The 20012-nt window shown below is 38.1% G+C and overlaps 1 protein-coding gene across 2 annotated transcripts in view; it reads right to left on the reverse strand.

The window, feature by feature from the left end:
- Window positions 1-20012, reverse strand: part of VCL (vinculin) — a 112420-nt gene that overhangs the window by 68108 nt on the left and 24300 nt on the right. For both annotated transcript variants that reach the window (XM_036073051.2, XM_036073052.2), the window contains exon 2: window positions 6072-6142. In XM_036073051.2, the coding sequence (XP_035928944.1) occupies window positions 6072-6142 (71 nt within the window). The remainder of the gene's footprint in view (window positions 1-6071; window positions 6143-20012) is intronic.

The raw sequence follows: 20012 nt of genomic DNA on the forward strand, positions 1-20012 counted from the left end.
ATTTATTTACTTACTTACTTACTTGATAGAGAGAGAGACAGCGTGCTGCAAGTGGTGGGGTAGGGGCAGATGGAAAGGGAGAGAGAAACTCAAGCAGACTCCGCGCTAAGCAGGAGCGGACACCAGGCTCAATCTCACAACCCTGAGATCAGACCTGAGCCAAAACCAAGAGTCAGACACTTAACCGATTGTGCCACCCAGGTGCCCCTCCACATTACAGCTCTTCAATTTAAAACTTCTTAAAGAATTTTTTTACTTCTTTTTTTAAAAAAGATTTTATTTTTTTAAAGCAACCCAACATGGGGCTGGAACTCACAACCCTGAGATCATGAGTTGCATGCTCCACTAAACCGAGCCAGCCAGGCGCCCCCTGCTTAAAGCATCTAAAAATATTTCTCTGCAGCAGAAATGTGTTCCTCTATGATACACAGAAGAATAAAACCCACATGAGGGCGCCTGGGTGGCTCAGTCAGTTAAGCATCTACCTTCGGCTCAGGTCGGATCTGGGGGTCCTGGGATCAAGCCCCAAGCCGGGCTCCATGCTCAGCGGGGACTCTGCTTCTCCCTCTCCCTCTGCCTGCCACTCCCCTGCTTGTGCTCTCTCTCCCTTTCTCCTTCTCTGTCAAATAAATAAATAAAATCTTAAAAAAAAAAAAAAAGGGGATAAAACCAACATGTATGACATCCCCCCCATGGGTATATCCGGGATTATGCACAATTTCCAGCCATAACAGCTATAATTTCACTAATATCTCTCCTGCTGAAAAAAAAAAAAAAGCATAATATAAAGCAAGTGAATATATTATACTTCAATAAAAATTAAAAGAAAAAAAACAATTACCTAGTAAACAGGAACGAGAGGGATGTTATTATACATGTGACTTTGAATATGCTCAATTTACTTTAAAAAAATAAAGCATTTGCAAATTTTGGCATTTTATTACTACTAATAAATAACTTATAATAAATCTTACAAGTGATCGTTCATAATACACTGGTAAGAACTGCCATCCTATGTAGCACGTGGTGTGCTAGACATAATAGAAGGTAATCAATAAATACTTAATTAACCAATCAGTGTGTCTAGCTCATTAATCAATTACACATCAATATTACTGCTGCTGCTGCCTGATAATGATGATAATTGACAATGATGCAAAATACTCTTCTGCTACAGTCTCTAAAGGAACAAATGACTTCTTACAGGGAAAATCTAACCAATATTATGCAACTCTAACCAATATTTTAACAGTAAAGCATGACCGTTACACTCCTGAAGTTTATGAAGATTGAGACAGTTTCTGTAGCAATCATCATGGAACCCTACACCTCCTGTGCAACAGTGTGGCTATTATTACAATCTTGGATAAAATTAGCAAATTGTAAACTCTATCTGCTTGGGCAGTTAGAGATCAGATAACTTTTGCTCCACCCAAAAGAAAGCCTTTCTTTAACAATGCAAATTTTGTTCTATATTAAAATGTTCTCATTTTTACAATAAGGAATTGCCCAAGCATTAGAAGCCCCTCATCAAAAGTTATAACTCAAATACATAATCTTTAACTGATACTAAACCCATTCTCCAACATATCAACATGCCCTTAACTGCCAGTACTCAAATAGACTATGATTTGATTTTGACAACCCCCAAATCCTAAAAATGTCAAAAGTCCTGAAAATATATCTTTCCCTAAAAAAATCTCTAAACATATATCAGATTGCTTAGGTATAAATCTATCTACAGACCAAGATTCTGTTTTCACTAGTCCTGACATTCTAACATTCTAGGAACAGAAATTAATCTAAGAACAAAATTTTAAAACATGTTTTATTCTTTAGTGTTGCCTAAGCAGACACTATTTAGAAGTCTTTGTAAAAGTGGATGACAGAGGAAGCTCTGTCATGCCCTGGAAACCTCCAAACATCAACCAAACAGCCCAAAAGAATGTCCTACTCAACAGTTCCAAGGATGTCATTAATTGCTTCCATCTGTTTCCCTCTCTGTCCCCTCCCCCTTCAAGTCAAGGCATCTAGTGAAGTTATTTTCTGCTTCATTTTGCATTCTAAAGAAACGCAAGAAAAGCATGAAGAGCCGTAATGTTTTAAATTGTGGAATATTTGCCCCCCAAATTTGTCTGACAACCACAGTCATATTGTTTGTACTCTACCCTATTTTCAAGTAACATATTAAGTTTTATGTACTTTTTAAACATTGCTCAGTAAATTTTTCAGTTGATCGTAACATAGTGTTTTTCCCTGATTCCCCATGGAGACCAGGATTTTTCCCCCGTGGTGGAATAAAGCTTAAAACCTCCGAATGGTTTCATCTATTGATGATCCTTACGTAAATCAACTGTTTAAAATTGCATAATTTTATTATGCATAATTAAAATTGCATAATTATGACTTTCTAATTCTATCATTAATTCCACATTTGTTGGTTAGAATTCCCCTCATCAACTAGGGTTATTAGGCTGCTCTGTGAGAGAGAGTCTGTAGAGGGAAGACAAGATAGTTACAATTTTGGGTGAGGGGAGATAACAACTTTTAACATCTATTCCCTTAGCAACTTCCAAATATACAATACAGTATTGTTAACTATAGTTACTATGCTGTACATTACATCCCCAGGATTTATCTTATAACTGAAGTCTGTACCATTCAACTACCTTCATTCATTTCCCTCATATTCCTGTGTGTGTGTGTATATATACATATAAATACATATATGTATGTATACATATACACATATAACACACACACACATATACAAACATATCATATTTTCTTTATCCATTCATTCTGTGATGGACACTCAGGTTGTTTCCATGTCTTGGCTATTATAAGTAATGTCGCAATGAACATGGGAGTACACATATCTTTTTGAGATAGTGATTTTGTTTCCTTTGGATAAATAAACAGAATTGGAATTGCTGGATCATGTGGTAGTTCTATTTTTAATATTTCAAAGAACCTCTGGAAAGGCAAGATAAATGCTTAATTTTTTTCTCTAAATTACCAATTACCAATAAATAAATAAATAACCAATTACCAGAGTAAGGGATCGGTGTCCTAGTTACCACCAAGGGTAATCAATGAAGTTTTATTTTGTTTTAAAGTTACCTACTTTTTTGAAAATATTATCACAACTAAGACACACTCCTTAATTTTTCTAAGTCCCCAAAGAAGCCTGTGAGAGCACATAGCATACTTCAAGGTAATATCTCTGGGAATGAGCAGAAATGAGTTTCCTGAAGAAATTCATTTACCAAATTATATTCATAGACTTCAATGTCAGGGTTGAAAGGAACTTCCTATAGGGTTATATAGTTCAAATATCTACCTGATGTTGAAACCCCCTGTACATTATCTCGCCACACTGTGTACCTTCCAGGGGGTGAGTGGCAAACAGGTACAAGCTAGACCTGTGTTTCTAACGTAACATAAATGTAAGCTTAACTATAGTGTTTAACTGACAGCACAGGACTCCTCTTAATATTACTATGCTATGAAATGGCACATAAAGTAGGCTCATATTGGTTAGAGCTGGAAGAAACCTTGGAGGTTACCAAGTCCAAAGAAGGCAAATCAGACAAGATACTCCCACAAAACAGGCTGTACAAAAAAACAGATGCTTCTGGCCCCTTACTTCCTGACACATGAACATTTTGCAGAATTAACAGAAACACCGTTATGTAGAAGCACCCACTCAAGTAAGTTAGAAATAAGAAGACATCAATATGGGTGAAATTTTGCATCTGTTCAATGAAAATAGAACATAAGGAGGATAAAAATAAAGGAATACTTCTCACTTTATTTAAAATTGTGATATGTAACATACATACAGAAAATTGTATAAAACATATGTATAATATAAAGAATAAAACAACCACCCATATAACTCAACACTTATGTCAAGAAATACATTACCATTTTATTTATTTGTTTGTTTGTTTTTACATTATTACCATTTTAGAAGCCCCTGTGTGCCTCTCCCCAAGTATAACCCTCCTCCTTCCTCCCAGAGGTATTACTACCCTGACTTTTGCAATCATTATTTCCTTACTTGTCTTTATCTTTTTTTTTTTTTTTTTAAAGATTTTATTTATTTATTTGACAGAGAGAGACACAGCGAGAGAGGGAACACAAGCAGGGGGAGTGAGAGAGGGAGAAGCAGGCTTCCCGCGGAGCAGGGAGCCCGATGCGGGGCTCGATCCCAGGACCCTGTGATCATGACCTGAGCCGAAGGCAGATGCTTAACGACTGAGCCACCCAGGCGCCCCTTATCTTTATCTTTTAACCACGTTAAGTAGGCATCCGTAAACAACACAGTTTATTTCTACATGTTTTTGAACTTTAAATAAATGGGACCTACATATCTATCTACCTACATATCTATCATTCATTTCTCTCAATTATTTTTTTTTTAAGATTTTATTTATTCATTTGAGACACAGAGAGAGAGAGAGAGAGAGAGAGCATGAGCAGGGGAAGAGGCAAAGGCAGAGGGAGAAGCAGGCTCCCCGCTGAGGCAGGAGCCCGATGTGGGGCTCGATCCCAGGACCCCAGGATCATGACCTGAGCCGAAGGCAGATGCTTAACCATGTGAGCTACCCAGGCGCCCCTCTCTCAATTATTTTTGAGATTCATTCATTTTTTTAATTAAGGTGAAATTCATATAACATAAAATTAACCATTTTCAATCCTTTTCATTACTGATTAGTATTCCAATTTATGACTATACCATAATTGTTTTCATCCATTCTACTATGAATAGATCAATGGGGTCATCATGAACAATGTTGATACTAAAATCTTCATATATAGATCCAGTGTGCATGAGCATAAGTGTCTCTAAGAATTGCCTGTCTTCTACTTTACTAACACCAAACTGTTTTCCAAAGTGGCTGCACCAATTTACATCCCCAACAGCAGTGTATGAGAGTTCCAATTGCTCCACACCCTTATCAACAACTGATATTATCAGACTTCTTAATTTAGAGGTTATAATAGAATAATTTGCACTGCTCTGATGACTAATGAGATAGAGCACCTGTTCCTAATTTTTTGGCCATTTGGATTTCCTCTCTTTTGAAGTGCCTATTCAAATCCCCTGCCCTTCTTTTTGTAACTGAATAGACTTACCTTACTCTTGACTTGTAGAGGTTCTACTTTTTTTCTTTTTGTCTTATGCATTAGCCTTTACTTTTACAAAGTACTTGACTGCCATAGAAAAAAGCCATTGATCAAAGACAACATAATTAAGAACGTGACAAAGTTTTAACTAATCAAAAGTTAGTATCTCTGCTTTTACTCAGGATAGGCCAAAACACCTGCAAATTGTTTGTAGGAGTTTGGGTGATATGTAAATATAACTTAAATTTAAAATGCTACTGAAATACATTGCAATTAATTTTTTTTTTATTTTTTTATTGTTATGTTAATCCCCATACATTACATCATTAGTTTTAGATATATGCAATTAATTTTTGAAGTTCGTATCTATTCTTATTCCCTTATCTCCAAGCAAAAGCATTTAGCATATTATTCAGATTCATGCCTGCTAAGGTCAGAATGTTTCTGAATCCTTTCCATTCCAGACAATGAAACTCAGAAGTCATAGTTTTATTAAAAATTATTATGTCAAAAATGCCTAACAGCAATGAATACAATCAACAGTAGGGAACCAGAGTGTTAAAAGATCAAAAGTCAAAATTTCAATTGAAAATACATTAAAAAAGGGGCGCCTGGGTGGCTCAGTCGGTTAGGCGTCCTTCAGCTCAGGTCATGATCCCAGGGTCCTGGGATCAAGCCCTGCATCGGGCTCCCTGCTCAGCAGGGAGCCTGCTTCTCTCTCCTCCTGGCTTGTGCCTGCTCATGCTCACTGCCCCTATCTCTCTCTTGTCTCTCTAATAAATAAATAAAATCTTTAAAAAAGAAAAAAAAAGAAAACACATTGAAAAAAAAAGAAAACACATTAAAAAAAAAAGTTGTTCCTGGAATCAGCTAATTTTCTTTCCTAACAAGAGGATTATTCTGCTTAGCAAGAGAAGAAAGTTTTAATAACTCACTTAATAAATGCTGGTGGCATATCTCTCTTCAAAATCTGATCCTCAGTGGTTTGAACAGTTTCTTTTCCAACCTATAGGAGAAAAAGATTCACAATTCAATAATAAATTCTCAGACTCTTAAAAACTATTACTTCAACATATTTGAAACATATACTTTACATATAATCTATCATTGAAGTTTCTGGATTCAAAGAAAATTTCTGGATTTTTGAAATTATCAAGATTGTTCCCATATATGTGTCCACAATATACCTGATAACAATATGGAGTACAGGGCGCCTGGGTGGCTCAGTTGGTTAAGCGACTGCCTTCGGCTCAGGTCATGATCCTGGAGTCCCTGGATCGAGTCCCGCATCGGGCTCCCTGCTCGGCAGGGAGTCTGCTTCTCCCTCTGACCCTCCCCCCTCTCATGTGTTTGCTCTCTCATTCTCTCTCTCTCAAATAAATAAATAAATAAATCTTTAACAACAACAACAACAAAAACAATATGGAGTACAAACATAATGTATTACCCCTTCTTCAGAATAATTCAGATGAAGGCACCACTGAGCACAGTAAAAAAAAAAAAAGAGAGAGAGAGACAAATTCATCACTGAGATTTACGTGTATCTGTTTAATTGACAAATTGCTCTCTCTCTCTTTTTTTTTAAGATTTTATTTTTAAGTAACCTCTACACCCAATGTGGGGCTCGAACTCACAACCTCAAGATCAAGAGTCACATGCTCTACCAACTGAGCCAGCCAGGCACCCCTATATCTTTAGAACAATGCATGAAGTACATGAATCAAGCAAGGTAAGTAGGTTAAAATGTCTATACAGAAAAAAAACAAATGTTACTGGAGCTGAAAAAAATATGAAATAGTTATGATGCTGAAACTAGAAACCAAACATATGAAAATACACAACTTCACCCGTCATCTAATAAATTCAAACTAAAACAACATGTTTTTTCCCCTAATTATAGAGCAACTTTAAAAAGTAATATAAAATGCTGAATTCTAGAATAGTTTTATACCCTTCTGGTGGCAATGTAAACTGGCATACTCTCTTTGGAAAAGCATTTGCTAGTATGAATTAAGAAATATAAAAAATATCATATCTAGGGCCTGGGTGGCTCAGTCGTTAAGCGTCTGTCTTCGGCTCAGGTCATGATCCCAGGGTCCTGGGATCGAGCTCCGCATCAGGCTCCCTGCTCAGCGGGAAGCCTGCTTCTCCCTCTCCCACTCCCCCTGCTTGTGTTCCTGCTCTCACTATCTCTCTCTCTGTCAAATAAATAAATAAAATTTTTAAAAATAAATAAAATAAAATGTCATATCTAGGAATTCCACTAATGAGAATATACCCTATAAACAATAATACCAAATGTGGTAATAACAATATCCACAAAAATATTCACTATCATGTTAGTTATAAGAGCTAAAATATTTTTTAAATAACTTATACAACAATGAGGAACAGTTAAGTAAATTACGATATATCTTTAGATAGTGTACTAAAGGGCCATTAAAACAATGGTTATGAAGACTCAACACTACAGGAAGATGTTTATGACATTATATTTCATTTAAAAGGAATAAAAATAGGGCGCCTGGGTGGCTCAGTCGTTGGGCGTCTGCCTTCGGCTCAGGTCATGATCCCGGGGTCCTGGGATCAAGCCCCGCATCGGGCTCCCTGCTCCGCGGGAAGCCTGCTTCTCCCTCTCCCACTCCCCCTGCTTGTGTTCCCTCTCTCGCTGTGTCTCTCTCTGTCAAATAAATAAATAAAATCTTTAAAAAAAAAAAAATAAAAAAAAAAGGAATAAAAATAATAAATACACAATGATTACAACAAACCAAAAAAATCCATATGCATGAAGTAAAACACTGAAAGAATACAAAACAAAATGTTAACAGTGGTTATAATGATGCTTAGGAAATTCTGTATCTGTATATCCTATTTTCTAATTTTCCTAAATGTGAAGATACAATTTCTGTAATTTAAAAAGTAATATTAAAATGTTACTCTGGGTTGGGACGCCTGGGTGGCTCAGTTGGTTAAGCGACTGCCTTCGGCTCAGGTCATGATCCTGGAGTCCCGGGATCGAGTCCCACATCGGGCTCCCTGCTCAGCAGGGAGTCTGCTTCTCCCTCTGACCCTCCTCCCTCTCATGCTCTCTGTATCTCATTCTCTCTCTCAAATAAATAAATAAAATCTTTAAAAAAAAAAAAAAAAAAAAAATGTTACTCTGGGTTATTCAGATGCCATTATTTTCTACCTAATAACTGTAGTAATTATGTCATTTCATATAAATCTTCCAAATAGTAGTAGCTAAAAATATAAAAATATATCAAAATATTAAAAGTCACACTACCCAGATTGTGTATATGCGCAGATGTCTTTATTACACCACAAATGGTACACATACTTGCTTTTTTCAAGATTATTCCTACGTAGGGCTTGGATGTCAATTTTTCTTTCACTACAGTTATATCACATATTCTCAAGTACTCTAAAAGAGGTTAAACTTGAATACAGTGAATGGGGAAATTCACCCGTTTTATCAATATAAAGCTACGTAAAAGTGCTAAATCACAAATATAAACCCACAGTTTAATGCAGAAATCTGTGAAAAATTTTAAAACCCAGAATGGAAAGTTTCTCAATCCTACTATTTAGCCATTTAACTTTCGATTGAGTTTAAAGAAGAAAAATGAGTAAGAAAAATCCCTAAGTGCACAGTAAATCAGCTAAAGAAAAATACTACAATAAACTATTCTCAGGAAATACAAGTCATGCATAAGTTAATGAATACAAGTTTTTTCTCTCAAGTTAATAGCTCAGAAAAAAGCAAAACACATATACCACTGGGAAATAGCCAGTGCTTTTGTAGACAATAGACTGTCTGTAAAAGCCTTTCAAATCAGCAGCTGGTTCTCTAGTTTCTCAGATCAAAACATGACAGAATATTTCCAGATGTATTGTTCACTATATTTTCCAACTAAAATCAACCATTCAAAAAGCTGTGGGCCATGATTTCATGAAGTAAAAAATGAAGTTCAGCAACAAAGTCACTAGTTCATACTAAGTATAAAGGGCCTAGAAGGATATTCACATTTAGACACATGGAGATTTCTTTTATTTTACACACGGAGAGACAGAGCAAGGGAAGAAGAGGAGTGAGTTCCTCTTAGATCTCCTTTAGGAAACATCCAGTTAGTTATTCAGCATTATTAAACATTGACTGAGTACAACTACATAAGCCAGGCACTGTTCTAGGCACTGTTTTAGGTACTGGGGTAGAGCAGGGAGTAAAAATAAGTCCCCTGCTCTCATGGAACTTATATTCTAGTAGTAGATAGAGAGTACACAAGTAAATAAATAAACCAACAAAATCATCCTAGATAAAGGTGATGCCATAAAGAGTATGGGGCAGGAGGAGAGAGAGCCTTCTTCAAAAAGAGTGGATAAAAAAGGCTTCTCTGAGGAAGTAACACTGGAGTTGAGGCTCTGAAGCTGAGAAGAAACCATTCATGCAAGAGCTGGGAAAGAACACTCCAGTGGGAGAAACAAGAAAAAGACCCTATGGCAGTAAAGTTTGAGTATATTCAAGGAAGTGGAAGGAGGCCAGAGTGGCTAAAGCTCAATGAGGGGAGAAAGTGTGGGGATAGGGTTGGGTAAAGCCAAGGGCCAGATCACAGAGTCCTTTCGGCGAGGTTAAGATGTGTGGAATCTTTTCTAAATACAATAAGAAGCAGGAGTGCTAAACAGGAGATTGACATGTGATCTGATTTTCTTTTTAAAAAGTCATTTTGCCTGTTATGTGGCAAAGTGATCTTAGCAGGCAAGGGGAAGCAGAGTGACCAGTTAAGAGTCTATTGCGGTCATCCAGCGGAGAGAGGGCAGTGCCTTAAAACAAGACATGAAAGTGGAAATGGAGAATTAGTTCCTTTGGAGGAAGAAGTAATAGGACGTGCTCTTAGACTCGGAGGTGCAGGGGATGGGGAGTAGATTGAAGGGGAAAAAAATCAGGAATGACTTCTAGATCAATTAAGTGAAAGGTCTTTGAAGATGGCAATGCTAGAAGACTGATACATGGCAAAGATTTATCATCAAAAAATAAAACAATCATGAGTACACCCGACAAAACCATTAAAACATTTTTGCAAATAGTCAATATTCTGACCCTGGTGGAGGACATTACTAAAGAATGAATTTTATTTAATTATTTTATGTCTCTTTTTTAAGGGTAGTGGTAGGTGGGGAAAGAAATACAGATAATAAAAATATATTCAAAGGCGGGCACCCGGGTAGATCAGTCAGTTAAGCATCTGCCTTGGGCTCAGGTCATGATCTTGGGGTCCTGGAATCGAGCCCCAAGTAGGACTCCCTGCTCAGTGGGGAGCCTGCTTGTCCCTCTCCCTGTGCCCCTCCCCTTCTCTCAAATAAATAAATAAAATCTTTAAAAAAAAAATGTTCAAGGCCACTTATCCAGAAGCTATTTTTAAGTATTTAAGTGACAGGCACTAAATTTGACTCACTATTCTAAGCTGCATTCATACTTGCAGTGATAATATCCACAATCACTGCAAGCTTCATACACTCAGTCCAGAATTAAGTTAGGTTCGATGAATAAATGATCCTATTTTTAAGGCACAAACATAAAGCGTGACTATGTAGAATGAATGCCGTTTCACTCGAGGAACTGATTTTTAGCAACACTGTCCAATATGAACTTTCTTTTACAACAGAAATGTTCTATTTAAACTGTCTTACCCAGTACAGTAGCCATTAGCCACAGGTGGCTATTGAGCACTTGAAATATGGCTAGTGCACCTGAAGAACTGAGTTATCACTTTTTATTTAATTTTTAATTAATCTTAATTTTTTAAATTAAGATTTTATTTTTCTTTTATAGCATTTTAGGTTTGTAACAAAATTGAGGGGAAGGCGCAGAGATTTCCCAAACATTCCCTGCTCCATACGACAGCCTCCCCCATTAACATGCCCCCTGGAGAAGTACATTCGTCACTACCAATAAACCTACCATTGACTACATCATAATCACCCAAAACTCACAGTTTACATGACAGTTCGTTTGGTGCGGTACATCCTATGGGTTTGACAAATCCATAAGGACATGTATCCATCATTATGGTATCATATAGAGAACTGCGCTAAAAATCCTCGGGCTCTGGTATTCATCCCTCCCAGCCCTCAAATCCCTAACAACCACTGATCTTTTTCACTGTCGCCACAGTTTCACCTTTTCCGGAATGTCATATAGTCAGAATCATCCAGTACGTAGACTTTACAGATTGGCTTCTTTCAATTAATTTTAATTTTAATTTCCACATGTGGCTAGCGGCTACTGTATTGCACAGCTCAGGTCTGTGGGACTTTCACTGTCTTCTAAAACTGGCCTTCCTACCTCCAGACTTCCTTCTTCTAATTCACTCCTCACACAGCTGCTAGATTAACTTTCATTTTTGCCTTTACTACGTGGTCTCTTCACAGAAAAAAGAAGCTGGGCCTGGAAAGGCAGAGGTTACCAGATGGCGAAGAGAGGGATCAGAGAGCCCAAGCAGAAGAAAGGAGAAAACAGGCAATGGCTCAGATGTGTTTGAGCTCATGGTTGACTAGACAAGAAAAACAGGCTGGTTGCGCCTCAGCAAAAGAAATGAGGCTACAAAGGAAAGCCCCAGTCACCCTGGGAAGGGCTTTGTATGCCAAGCAAAGGCAGAGGATTATGTAACTTAACCTGCCTATTTATTCAAAGGTTGTCATCCTCTGTTCTAGATCTTTCCAAGTCAGTGTTCTATCACTGAAGGATCAACTCAAGAAGTTCCAAAGAAGCCAGTTCCTAAAGATATGTAGGACCAGAAAGGCATCTTCTATTTGAGATCAACTGGCAAAGTCTATCTAGGAAAGCCAAGCCAAAGCTTGACATTTTTAAGCCATCAACCAGGAAATCACAGGAAATGCACTTTCCTCCTTCTTCCCCACACTATCTAAACAGAAACAGCTTTTTTAGCACGCATCTTTTCCAAATAAAAAGAGTGGAACAATTAAGAAGGGGATTAATTCACAAAACGTTCTTTGTTAACTAGCAGGAATCTTCATGGCTTATGGAAAAACATACTCCTGGATGTCAGCCTTAGAATGGGGAAGCTTATGATTCGTAATACGGGCTACACTTTGCAAACAAGCAGGTCAGTAATAATCTTTTTTTTTTTTAAAGACTTTATATATTTATTTTAGACATAGAGAGTGAGAGAGACAGAGCACAAGCGGGGGGTGGGGAGGAGAAGAGGGAGAGGGACAAGCAGACTCCAGGCTGAGCACAGAGCCCAACCCAAGGCTCGATCCCACGACCCGAGATCACGACCCAGAGATCATGACCCTGCAAACTCAACCAGAGCTGAAATCAAGAGTCCGATGCCTAACTGACTGAGCCAGCCAGGCTCCCCTGGTCAGTAATAATCTTAACAAATGCTTCTCGAACCTGTGCGGCACAGGCACCAAAACACTTGACTAGTTAAGACAAATGTTTTTGCTACATACATGTTAAGAACATATGCAAAGGAATTTGGTGACTTGGTTTTCAGTTCCAGCTTAATAATGGTCTTGTGACCTCAAATAAATCATATAATTACTCAAATATTTCTTCCAAGCTATATGATCTCTTTGGGTATCTCCTTACTTGTCTACTGTAGGTTGGCCAAACTCCCTTTTAATTCTCTGATAAAGGAAATTTACCTTAATCTTTTCTACCTTAAGTCCTCATTTACGACCTCAAGTTCTTTTTAGGAACAAGGCAAGGTATGAAACGATTAACAAATGCAAAATTTAAAAGCTCTCACTTCCTGTATATTTTATCTATACATTTTATGATTGTGAGATTAAAGTAGATGGCTGATTTTTTAACCTTAAATCTTATTCCCTCTGGAAAAAAGACCCATAGTTAAAGGGTTAAAAAGAAAAAAGGCAGAGAAAAGAATGACAAATAGTCTTAATTATAGTCTAAGTTCTGAGCAGGTTTTCCAGATCAGCATTTAAAAACAGCCCTTTCAAAGTAACTTTATAGTAAATACATTTTATTACTTCCAAGCTTTATTCCATTGCTGAAATTCAGATTTGTTGCTTCTATTCACTGCTAAAACTATTTCTCTTTTATTTTTTTCTTCAGAGAATTGCCTCTAACTCTTGAGGCCCAATTCCGCTCAATTCAATAAACAGGCAGTAAGTGCCAACTATGTGTCCGGTAGGTGGTGGGAAGAGAATGAGATAAGAAATAAAGCATCCTTAGACAGATAAACTGAAATAATGGTAGTGAATGAGTACGAGGCCTGGGGGCATTTTTAGGGGGCTTGGCAGGAAGCCCTGTTTCTTTTGAAGAGCCCTTACTTTGTTCAGTAGTTAATTTAAATATCTTTTGTTCAATATGTGACTTTAGTTCAAAATTCCATGTGAGAGGCCTTTTGTCTTCTACTGTTGTTATTATTACTCCTTTTATCACAATCTACTCAATTTGGTTCAGTAATGTAGAGAGATTTGGTTTCTTTCCAGCAAAAAAAAAAAAAGCTTGGCTGGTTCAAGTCATTACCTAGACTAAAAAATATGTTAATGTAGATGTCTCCCTTGGCTAAACTAAGAAAACAGGAAGGCAAAACACATCAGAAGGACTTATGTTACAGATTTGTACAGCAGAAGTGTATAGAACATAGGACATCTATAGAACATTACATTTAAAGGATGCAGGGAGATGGTAATCAACATAAGTTGGACAAGAAGATGCAAATGATGAAAATGCAAGCCTAATGTACAGTTAAAGTTACAGCAGGCCAGCTATGGAGCCAATCAATAGAAACCAACTGATTGTGACCTGCCAAGGGAATGTGCACCCATCTACCTGTACTTAGTTTGGCTCAAATCACTGTTTCTACAGTGTATTAGGCTGATCAATCCATTATACTGAACGGCCATTGATACACAGCTGTGTCCAGTACCACATCTGGGTCATACAAGAATGATAATAATGTATGTGCCTACCATCAGCAACATTTTTGGTTGTTTTCCTGCGATGGTGATGGACTTATGATCCATCCACCCCCACGGTACCTTTTGCATCATTCACAGATGATATACTAGAGTCAGGTATTTAAAAGCCATATATCCAGAAAAACGAGGACTCTCTAACCTACACTGATTTCCAACTCACTCATTTAATCAAGAACTTACTGAGTACTTCCTATGTAGTAGGCACTGTGTACAACACTGTGTGTGATAGCAATACAAAAATCAGTGAGACTCAGTCCCTGCCCTTCACAGAAAGACAAGACAAATGTTTAAACAAATCACTGTAACACAGTGTAATGCATGCTCTAACAGAGTTCCATCCAAGCTTCAGCTCTGCGTCAATGAGGCCGGAGAGGTTTCACAGAGGAAAGGAAACTCTAGAAAGGCTGAAAAGAGTTATCCAAGAGTAATGGGATTTGGGGAAGAAAGGATAGCTTCCCAGGAGTGGGGCAGCATATGTGAAAGTATGGCCGGTTCAGGGAACACAGATCCACAGGGAGGAGGTATAGAGAGGATAGGAAGTTGGAGAGGCAGACAGGGACATTAGGGAGGGCCTTGTATGCAGTGGGCTTTGACTTTATTCTCTAAGCAATGGGAAATTATTTAATGGTTCTAAGCAAAAGACATTATTAGGTTTGCATTTCAATAAGAAAAATACAGCAGCAAAAATGGATCAAAGATTTAAAAAACTACAATGACAAGTTCATGTGTTAGTTCATTTATTTAATCAAGTATTTATATAACATACGATGTGCCAGGTATTACAGACAGTAATGAAGCAAATACATGTGGCCCCTGACCTCACAGAGCTTAGAGTCTTTGTGAAAGATAAATTACAGATGAGCTAAAGCACCGGCAGTATGGATGGATATGAGGGCAGACTTAAGAGGTGCATATATAAGACACTCCATGTGGAGGGTAAGGGAGAAATCTAGAATGACTCCCAGCCTCCTGACTCCAATGGACTTAGGAGTAGAGGTAATATAGGAAGAGCAAACCAGATCTGAGAGGGAAACTCATTACTACCCATGGGGTGTTTAGATGGAGATAAGCAAATGTTCCATAAGCAACTGAAGAGATGGTTCCTCGGTTTACTTGCCTGGGCTGAAGAAACAGATTGCAGCTGGTGGAAGAGCAAGTTGGTGAAAAGAGCTGAGAAGGAAATGTCTGAGCACAGCATCCAGGGAATGGCAGAACGATGCCACGAAAGCCGAAGGAATCGAGTTTCAAGGATGTGAGAGAACAGTAATTAGTGTCAACTGCCAGAGTTAATGGTTTCTAGTATAATCAGAGACTGTGCAACCATCACCACAATTTTTGAACAATTTTCATCACCCCATAAAGAAACCCATTAGCAGTTCACTCCTTTCATTTATCCCCAACCCTTCTCCAACCCCATCTAGCCATAGGCAATCAGTAATTTACCTTCTGTCTCTACAGATTTGCCTGTATTTGATACAAATGGAATCACACAATATATGACCTTTAGTGACTGGCTTATTTCATGTTGGAGTATATATCAGCACTTCATTGCTTTTTATTGACAAATAATTGCTTTTTATTGACAAATGTGGTTATACCACATCTTGTTTACCATTCATCAATTGGTGGACATTTGGATTATTTCCACTTTTTGGCTCTTATGAATAATGCTGCTATGAACATTAGTGTACATGTTTTTGTGTGGATGTTTGTTTTCATTTCTCTTGGGTATATATCTAAGGATAGAATTGCTGGATCACATGGTAACTCTATGTTTAAACTCTTGAGGAACTGTCAGAATGTCTTCCAAAGAAGCAGTACCATTGAACATTCCCACCAGCAATAGTAATATATGAGGGTTCTAATTTCTCCACATTCTCAGCAACATTATCTGTCTTTTTTTATCATAGCCATCCTAGTGCAGTGGTATCTCGTTGTGGTTTTGATTTGAATATCCCTGGTGGCTAATGATGTTGAACATCTTTCTATGTGCCTATTAACCATTTGTATACCTTCTTCAGAGAAATGTCTATTCAGATCCTTTACCCATACTTGAATTATAATTTTAGTTCTGTGTCTTTTGCAAATACTTTCTCCCAGTCTGTGAGTTGTCTTCACTTTCCTGATGGTGTCCTTTGTAGCACAAAAAATTTTAATTTTGAAGAAATTCAATTTATCTATTTTTTTCTTTTGTGGCTTGTGCTTTTAGTATTGTATCTAAGAAGGCTTTGCATAACCAAGGTAATGAAGATCTACTACATTTTACTCTAAGAATTTTATAGTTTGTTTTTTTTTTTAAATGTTTTATTTATTTATTCATGAGAGTCAGAGAGAGAGAGAGAGAGAGGCAGAGGCAGAGGGAGAAGCAGGCTCCCCGCCTAGCAGGGAGCCCGATGCGGGACTCGATCCCAGGACCCCGGGATCATGACCTGAGCCGAAGGCAGACGCTTAACCATCTGAGCCACCCAGGCACCCAGGATTTTATAGTTTTAGTTAGCTCTTACATTTTAGGTCCATAGTCCATTTGAAGTTTATTTTTGTGTATGCTGTAAGGGAAGGGTTACTACTTTGTTTAAATAGGAGAATGTTGACAGGCTGAAGGAAAGGAAGCAGGAAACAAGACACTGATTATGAAGCAAGGTCTCTGAAGAGGCAGGGAAAGAACATGGAGAACAAGTAGAGGGACTAACATTTACCAGGAAGAAATCACCTCTTCCTTGGAGACAAGAGGGATGGTGAGGTAATGAATAGAACAGAGATATTAACTGTAACTGTGGGGTCTATGAGCTATATCTTCTTAGGAATTTACAAAACATTAGTTTAAGGATCTAAGATAAGCTTCAGTCAGGAAATGTTTAATTTTATTTAATCCACCACTTTCCAAATTATTTATTTCTTAATACCTACTAACCTATGATGAAATTAGGATTTATAGGATACACTTAGGGAACAAAGTGATCTAGGCCACAAGTTACAAACCAGTGGCCTTTGTGAGGAATTTGGATGAAGGGTAATTTTTGTTTCAGCCACATTTTTTTTGAAATCAAGAAATTTCATAAAGATACAAATATCTGACATCTCTTAAAATATCAGAAGATTTGGCCACATCAGATCTGCATTTCAGCAAAGAAACAATTTGCTAGAACCCAAATGTCCCAAACAGGACATATACTCTCTGCACCACTCCTATAACCTTAACATCCAGACCATTTCACTCATTTATGTCACTTCCTGGTCCCTGTGGGTATCTGGGTTTATCATTTCTGCACTAGGCAACCCTCTCAGTGTCTATACAGAGTGAAAATTCCTGAAGCCGCTCTTAGAAATTCCTTGTCCAAGTCCTCTAAATATTTTCTGTTATAAAAGTGCTCTTCTTGTGAGAGCTATGAGAGAAAGACCAAGAGAAGTATTTATGCCAGGAATGACAAAATGGCAGTGTATGGCCAACGTGCAATCTACAGTCCTATTTTGTTTGACTTGCACAGTATTTTTTTAAATGGAAAATGTCACATTAAAAAGAAATACAGATTTCTAGATTTTATTGGTTATCAGGAAGATCTGGTAACACTAGGCTCTGTTTCCATTTGGCATCAATAAGCTGGAGATAGCAGTTTTCTTCAATCAGGTCCTGCATTTTTCAGTTTACCACAGTCCCTACCACTCCCCAGTGTCCTCTAACTGGTCTGATTCACACATTTACCTATTTGGCCGTGCAGGCATTCTGAGTTTGTGCCACCTGATTTAACAAAAACATTCAGTTCTTAATTAGCACAGTGCACAAGGCAAGATTCCCAACATCATGAGTGTCATGGGAAATTCTACTTATGCCTCAGCTATCTCACTAATGAAATATCCCACTCTCCCCCCAAATACATATCCAGATCAAAAAAAAAAAAAATGACTGGAAGGAAACACAACACAAAAAGTAGAATTTCACACGATCTTTATTTTCTTCTGAATCTTTTTCTGTACTTTCCAGGTTTTTAAAAATAGACTATGGGGGCACCTGGGTGGCACAGTCAGTTGAGCAGCTGACTCTTGGTTTTGGATCGGGTCATGATCTTGGGGTCGTGAGATTGAGCCCAGAGTCTTCTCTCTCCTTCTCCCTCTGCCCCTCCCACTCGTGCTTGCTTTCTTTCCCTCTCTAAAATAAATAAATAAATCTTTTTAAAAATGACTATGTGGGGCACCTCGGTAGCTCAGTCGTTAAGCGTCTGCCTTCGGCTCAGGTCATCTTCCCGGGGTCCTGGGATCGAGCCCCGCATCGGGCTCCCTGCTCGGCGGGAAGCCTGCTTCTCCCTCTCCCTCTCCCCCTGCTTGTGTTCCTGCTCTTGCTGTTTCTCTCTCTCTGTCAAATAAATAAATAAAATCTTTTTTTTTTTTTTAAGATTTTTTTTTTTATTTATTTATTTGAGAGAGAGAGAATGAGAGAGAGCAAGCACATGAGATGGGGGAGGGTCAGAGGGAGAAGCAGACTCCCCGCCGAGCAGGGAGCCCGATGCGGGACTCAATCCAGGGACTCCAGGATCATGACCTGAGCCGAAGGCAGTCGCCCAACCAACTGAGCCACCCAGGCGCCCCAAATAAATAAAATCTTAAAAAAAAAATGACTATGCATTGCCTTCATAATCAGAAAAATATAAACTAAGTTTCTAAAATGGGTCAACAATATTCATGGTAAGTAATAATCTATAAAGTAATGAGAAATCACCAGTGCCTAAAAGGTTCAAATTTTGACCAACTGCCAAAAACGGAATTTAAATGTGCATCAATGATAACACAATCACATGAGATAAACAGTAGATGAACCATGTCTGTGGCAAGTTCTAGTGTCAAGCAAGCTTATTTGCTGCAACATACTTTCCCTTAGAACCAGTGTTAAGTTGCCTTGGCAGCAGCTGTTTATTGTAACCCAACATAAAACTGACTGTATCAGTTAAGGCTAGATAAATGTTAGCACAGCAGCCTGATCACCAGATTCCTGTTTATGAAGATGCTGGGGGCAGGCTTCCAATTTGCAAATACTATACTTCATTCTCTCCCTCAACTCAGGATTCTTCTGTACACTTCACAATTACTTACACTTGCGCTCTGGATGGCCACTAATTTAATAATAAAGCATGTCATCAGCACAGGGAACTTCTCCCCACCACCCAGTTTCTCCCGAGCCCTCTCAAGTGAACACAAAATATGCTCCTTCCATTTCACAGAAAATTTCAGAGTAAAAAAGAATTTGGGGGGCGCCTGGCTGGCTCAGTTGGTTAAGTGTCTGCCTTCGGCTCAGGTCATGATCCCCGGGGTCCTGGGATAGAGCCTCATGTTGGGATCTCTGCTCAGCGGGAGGTCTGCTTCTCCCTCTCCCTCTGTATTCTTTCTCTCTCTCTCTCTCAAATAAATAAAATCTTAAAAGAAAAAAAAAAAAGAAAGAATTTGGCAACCTAATCCAAAAGCATCACATCAGAAAGGAAGCTCAGAGAAGTAATTTCTCTAAGAAAGTTGCAGGACTTGAATGTGAATCCAAGCCTCTTGGCTCCATTTCCCGTGTTTTTAGGTACACTGCCTAACTTGCAAGCAAGACATTAAGTGACAAATATTCCTACACCCATTTACAGCATACCAAATCCTACTTAAAGTGATTTCTATTTTGGTTTGAAACATAGAGAAGCAAATACTACATCACATAAAGTTTCGCCAATTGTCACCCTTTAGTCCTACCTTTAGTAACAAGAAAGCAAGCAATAATTATGGGAAAATAAAAGGACTGTTTTTCATTCAATCTGCTTTAGTTTTTCTAATATTTTTTCAAGATTTTATTTATTTATTTGACAGAGAGAGAACACAAGCAGGGGGAGCCGCAGAGAGAGGGGGAGAAGCAGGATCCCCACTAAGCAGGGAGACTGATG

The sequence above is a fragment of the Halichoerus grypus genome, chromosome 7 (assembly GCF_964656455.1).
Source record: "Halichoerus grypus chromosome 7, mHalGry1.hap1.1, whole genome shotgun sequence".
NCBI lineage: Eukaryota > Metazoa > Chordata > Mammalia > Carnivora > Phocidae > Halichoerus > Halichoerus grypus.